General features: G+C 36.7%; 1 protein-coding gene across 1 annotated transcript; it reads left to right on the top strand.

Annotated features, from left to right (window-relative positions):
- The first annotated feature begins 590 nt into the window (after positions 1 to 590).
- Positions 591 to 4,931, top strand: LOC139091681 (uncharacterized). Its single transcript, XM_070641830.1, has one exon. It carries the CDS (start codon positions 591 to 593, stop codon positions 4,929 to 4,931), a length of 4,341 nt encoding a protein of 1,446 aa, XP_070497931.1.
- The last annotated feature ends 1,944 nt before the right edge of the window (positions 4,932 to 6,875 follow it).

The raw sequence follows: 6,875 nt of genomic DNA, 5'->3' as shown, positions 1-6,875 counted from the left end.
CAAATATTGGCTACATCAACACTAACACTATAGCTGAAGCTATATTTTGTCAATTCAATCAAGAGGATAGATTGCGCTGTAAGGATTTTTACGTACAAAAAAATCCGAATGCATCCACTATCGTAATGGACGTTCAAACAATTTATGATTACCTACTGAAGAGAATTCCATTACTGGATGATGCACCTATTAGAAAAAAGGCATATGAAGCTGATCCTAAAGTTAAATCAAAGCCGTATCAAGTTCAAAATGTATCAATTGCTAATTCCAATTCTTTTGATAAAAATGATTATAAATTTGAAATTAAGGATAAGTTGCAAGCTCCCTATGTTGGATATGACCTAGATAAAGTCACATTAGTGGCTAAGGACTGCGTATTTTGCAGCAGTAAGGATCATTATGCTGTTCAATGCCCACGTTATAGAGAAAAGAGTGAAACAGAAAGGTTGAAATGGATTTTCGATAAAGGATTATGCAAAAATTGCGTAATCAGCACTAATCATCGACCGATAGATTGTGATTTAAAAAATAATTGTGGATATTGATGTTGTGCTAAACATCATATCACCATTCATGATGCTTCTAATAATATGAATCAAGCGAATAGAAATAACAGTTATAGAAGGAGGCGCACCAATACTAGAAATAACACCGCAAGAGCAAATGAAAGAGTAAATATAGCTAGGAATATTAATTCAACGAGTGCTAATGCTGAAACTTCAGCTAATACTGGAGCTGCTTTTAAAACCACTTACAGAGTCAATGTAGGAGCAGTCACTGACACTAAGAACGTCGATGAATCACCTAAGACAGTAAAAGTATTCCGTGTTAAATTGTGGGGTCCTGCTGGATATGTCGTTGCACTTGTTATTGGAGACAGTGGAAGCGAAATTACGTTGATGCGTGAGGACTTACGTGAAGCACTAGGCATTAAGGGATCACCTCATACCCTACATTTGCAATGGGCAGATAAATCGACTAGAACTAGTAATGCTGTGCAGCTTGATATGCAAATACAAAGCTTGGAATGTAAAGCTGCTAAAATTGAGCTGAAAAATTGTTTTGCTCTTGAGGACTTGCAACTTCCAGAGAGAACACTAGATATGAACGTTTTACGTGAAAAATTTCCACATTTAAAAAATATTCCATTCGAGGGATATTTTAATGAGCATCCAGTTATGTTAATTGGAGCTCCTCACGCACACCTAATCGAAGGTTGCGAATTAGTTGAAGGTGGAAATGATGGTCCAATTGCTGTAAGAACCAGAATTGGATGGTCAGTTTATGGAGGAATGAATCATATGGGAAGCACTTCCAACAGTACACAATTAATTTCGTCATTAAATGAAACTATCGAGACAACTGAAGATCCAGTCGAGGATCCAGTTCCTATTGAAGAAAAAATTTCTAACGAAACACTTCATAAATTGTTAGTTAATCATTTCTCGGTTGAGTCTTTGGGCATTCGAGCCACTCAGACATATTTAACTGAAGATGAAAAAAGTGCTGTCGAAATACTGGACGAAGAAGTCAAAGTGCTTGCTGATGGCTTCGTTGAAGCTCCACTCGTATGGAAAAGGAAGAACAAAGTCATACCGAGATTGCCTAATAATTATGCAGCAGTTTTAAGACGACAATTAGCGGAAGAGAGGAAATTACTCAAAAATCCTCTACACTTTGAAGCTTACAATAAGAACGTGAAGGAATTAATCTCGTTAAATTATTTACGGTTGGCAACGGATGATGACATGAAAAGAAATTGGCCGAATGTTTGGTACTTACCTATGTCTCTCGTTATTAATGCTAATAAAAATCCTCCCAAAATGCGTAATGTGTACGATGCTTCGGCGACATATCAGGGAACATCGTTAAATGCCAATTTGCTTAAAGGACCTGATTTACTTGTTAACATTATTAATCCACTCATTCGCATGAGAATGAACAGCATCGCATTCACTGCTGACGTAAAGGCAATGTTCAATATGGTAAAAATTTGCCAACGTGATCAACAATGTCAACGGCTTTTGTATCGCGAAAATGTCGATTCACCGATGAGGACATTAATTTCTACCGTAATGTTGTTTGGCCCGTCTAGCAGTCCGTTCACTTCTCAGTACATCAAGAACCATACAGCAGAAAAATGGATGAACAAATACCCGGAAGCTGCTCGTACGCTAATTGAATACACTTATATGGACGATGTCCTTACTTCTGAGCCGAATGTAGATAAGGCTTTACAAGTCGCTAAAGAATGTATAGAAATTTGTAATTCGATTAACTGGAAGTTAGTTGCCTTTCAAAGTAACAGTACTGAGCTATTGAAGTCACTTCCACCTACAGCTGTGAAACAGGAAGCGATCCCACTTCTTGAAAAGGAGTCTGACAGTTACGTAACCAAGGTATTAGGATGTCAGTGGAACACATCAAAAGACTGCTTTGAATTTAAGCTTGAGAATAATATATTTATCAAGCTAGTTAATGATTTTGATCAAAAGCCGTCGAAACGAGACCAAGCTAGCACGTTAGCTAGAATTTATGACGTACTTGGCTTAATATCTCATTTTACCATTCGAGGTAAAATGCTGTTGCAAAGAAGTTGGGAAGATAAACTTGGTTGGGATGACATGATATCCGATAAAGCTGCCAAAGAATGGAAAATTTGGCTTAAGCAAATTGCTGATATAGCTAAACTGGAATTTCCTCGTAGATTCACGCAACTCGATGCGTTGAAGGATGCAGAAGACATTCATCTACACATATTTTCTGATGCTGGTGCTGAAGCATTTGGAGCCGTCGCTTATTTGGTGATCAAATCAAATCATAACGTGGAATCGTCTATAATTATGGCGAAAGCTAAAGTAACGCCATTGAGATTGAAAACTGAAACCGCTATTAAAGAAATGCCACGTCTAGAATTAATGGCTGCATTAATAGCAGCACGACTCAACAAAACGATCAGTAATGCCATGAAAATCAATATGAGAAAATCCTATTGGTGTGACTCAGAAGTAGTCCTTCGATGGATTCTTAACCCGAATCAAAAGCTTATTAAATATGCGGTAGCTCCAATTGAAGAAATATTGGAACTTACAGAAAGGGAAAATTGGAAGTTCGTTCCAACTGAATTAAATGTTGCAGATCTTTGTACTAAAATAAAAAAGTTTGATTTCTCGTGCAATGAATCTATTTGGATGAAAGGACCTGATTTCATTAGACAGAATGAATCTTTGTGGCCTCAACTACCTAATAAATTAATAGTTGATAATGCGAATATAATCAACAACATTTATTTACAAAAGCTTAATTACTCAACGCACGTTTTACCACCTATTAATTGTAAAATCGCCAATGATAAAGCTATTGACCGTTTTAGTGCATCAATAAGATCTACTTGGTCTAAGACTAAACGTGCTACTGCAAGAGCTCTCAAACTTTATATGGATGTTTTCATTCCATTGGTCCGTAACAAGCAGCTCAACAATATACAACTGATTAAGGAAATGAAGAACATGACAAACTGTTTGGATAATCTGACAGCTAGTGACTTAGAAAGAGCAGAACATTTTTTATTCAGGAAGATCCAACGTGAATCATTTCCAGTGGAATATAAAGCACTCAGCGCAGGTAAATCAATTACAAATCCAGGGATGCAGCAATTGAATGTTTTTATAGATCCACAAGGATTATTAAGGATTAATGCGAGAACAAATATGAATAAAGTTACATTTCCGCAACAATTTGCACCTCTGCTCCCCCGAAGAAACGTTCACGTAACGAACATGCTTGCATTTTATCACTACAAGCATAATCATATAGCGACGGAAGCTCAAATCGCTGAAATAAGGACAGTAGCATGGATTCCTGAACTAAAAATGGCCTTGAGATCCATAAAATCAAAATGCAACTGGTGTAAGATTAAGAAAGCTACACCTTACTCGCCTAAAATGGCTCCACTACCCACAGACAGAATTAACACCGACATGAAACCATTCGAGGTTACTGGCATAGATATTTTGGGACCACTTAGACCCACCATCAATGGAAATATCAAAAAAGTATATATATTGATATTTGTGTGTACTTTAACACGATACATTCACCTACACATTCTCGATTCAATGGAATCACTTCGTATCTTGGAAGGAATCGCTACATTCTGGACCGCATACGGGCCAGTCCGTAAGTTCATCAGCGACAATGCGGCAAATTTCAAACGAACTGCAAAAACGTTGGAGGAAGATTATCAGAGAGAGCAATTCTTCAACAAGCATATGACTGTACTTGGACCAAAATTAGCAGAAATTTATAGAGTTGAGTGGCAGTTTATTCCAGCACATTCGCCGTGGTTTGGTGGTGTGTATGAACGTTTAATCAAAGAAGTTAAACGCTCGATTTCTACTACATTGGAGAAAAGAAAAGTTAATCGTGTGGAACTGAATATTGCATTGATGGAGGCCACTCATCGCATTAATTGTCGACCGTTGACGGAGAATCCACTTAATGCTCTCGATGGAATAGTTCTTACGCCACATCATTTAGTAAAGAATAAAAGCGGTTGGCCGTTATTACCTGGCATACACAAGAATATTTATTCTACAATTCCAGATCGATCCATTTATAAACGTGGACGGGCGCTAGCCGATGAATTAATGAGAAAATTCACCTCACATTATCTTCCAGTTCTTACTAAGCAAACCAAATGGCACAAATCTGAACCTGCTGCTAAAGTTGGGGATTTAGTCCTTGTAATCGAGCCAAACAAAACTCGTCGAGAATGGCAAAGAGCAAAAATAGTGAAAATTCATATTGGTAAGGATGGAATCGCTCGAGTTGCTGACGTAAGAATGTCAGATGGAAGAATTAAAAAAGTCGAGCACTTAGAAACCTTGCTAGACTTGATATCAGCAAAAGCCTTCACGAAGAAGAAGTAAATAAGGCTCAAATTTCAAATTTCAACGTTGGAACGGTTTTCAACCGTTTAACGGACTTCAACGATTTAAATTTTTTGACAAGTTCAAAATTTGAACTTGTAATTCCATTGAACCTTAAATCCAACTTCAGGTTTATTTACATATACATGAGCCATTCGAGGCCTTGTAATTTAATTAATTTGAACATGAAGAAAGCTACAGCAGCCTTAATGGCTATCACGAAAGTGGCAAGAATCGACGGAGTTTCCACTCATATGAAACTAAGTGAAATTATTAAGGCACTCGAGCCTGAGTTTCAATCCATCATCGCTATTTTTCGTGTTCGTGATTATTGTGCAAATAAAAATATTAATTCAATTTTTATCGCTCTTTTGGATGAACGTGAATTCTCTCGTCTAGTTAAGCAGCACATGAAATACAATTTAAATCTCGATGTAAGCATTACATTTCCAAATGTAACATTTTCTAGTGCCTTTTTTAGACAAGCCATCGATAAGATTGATCCAGTGACTGTAAATTCCGTCCCGATTCCCGTTTCTCTTACGAACATGCCTCGTTTGTGCAGTAACACGACTTCATATGTTGCTAAATTGCTGACTTGTTTCGAATCAGTCACAGATATTACTGGTTTTCGTTGGTGTTTAGAAAAAGATCGCATCCTCACGAGATCCTTCGGCTTCTTATCCGTTAATTCAATCAATGATGCGATATTAATCTCAAACCATACTTATGCTGTAGCTGATGACGTATTGGAAGCGAAGCTTAGTGACTCAGCTACTATCTTGCTACACCAAGTCGATAATTATTTAATTAACGACCGCCGTAAATGCATCCTCACGTCTAAAGTAATTGAAGCTAATTTGCTGAATCAGAAATTTTCTGTACAACCTACCGAGAAAATCTCTATTACGCTTAAAGCTAAGCAAACTGCAGCACCGAAATTGCAATCGGTAATCGTTGTTCCTACTCACACAAATTTTTTGGTTGATCAACGGACAGCTCGTGTTTCCAAACCTCCTGTGATTCCTGATGATTCGGTGGTTATCACACTTGACAATTTTGACGAATTTAGAGATGAACCTCACTGTTCAAGTTCCTCTAAGCCAGCGGTTGATGCAAGTGATTTGCCTAACGATGATGAAATTCGTTTACGACCAACTGAGATTTTAAAGGAAGCTCCAAAATCGAAGAAAGTTAAAAAGACAGAAGAGGAAGAGCACAATAAGTTCCTCATTATCAGAATGGAAGGAAAATATCCAAGATTTGCAGACTTCCAAGCCAACGTTATCAAGTTTATTAAAAGACATTCGTGGATATTGTTTATTGAAAAGTCAAATGCTTCTACAGTTTATTTGCAGTTTACCGATACGAAAGACGCGAACAAATTTAAAACTGTCATGGATGGATATGGAAGGAACAACAAGATTGAAATTGAATTTTCGTTAAGAACAGCAAAAAAGGTGCTACAAAAGGCCATATTAAAGAAGCTCAAGCCTGTCTCTCCAAAAGAAGCTATGTTCCTGATTAATGCTGAAAAAGAAATAGCCCAATGTCACTACCGACAAGAATGGCAAACCTTAAATTTTCCTCCCGTAGTTAAATTATTATTAATGAGTTATGGAAATATTTTGTTCCTATAAATTAATCCAGATTTATATAAATCGCCATTCCTCCCCCGAATTTGTTGAATTTTCAACATATAAATCCAAAATGAATTTATATTTTCTACTTAACGGTCTTTTTGAATTCAAAAATTTAACGACTTTAATAGTTTTGAATTTTCATATGTTTATACCCCGATCTTTTAAATTTTGCTTACTTTTGCAACGATCATTTTTTGACGACACTCGAGTCGACAAATATTTTTAAAATTCTAAGTCGAATTAAATAAATAGAGCTACATAATTTCAAGAATTGAAACTTTCGAGTTTCCCCTTTATTGTT

This window comes from Chironomus tepperi, unplaced genomic scaffold (assembly GCF_022539635.2).
Source record: "Chironomus tepperi strain 1889 unplaced genomic scaffold, CSIRO-AGI_Ctep_v1 contig_259, whole genome shotgun sequence".
Taxonomy (NCBI): Eukaryota; Metazoa; Arthropoda; class Insecta; order Diptera; family Chironomidae; genus Chironomus; species Chironomus tepperi.
This window is presented reverse-complemented; position numbering and strand designations above follow the sequence as displayed.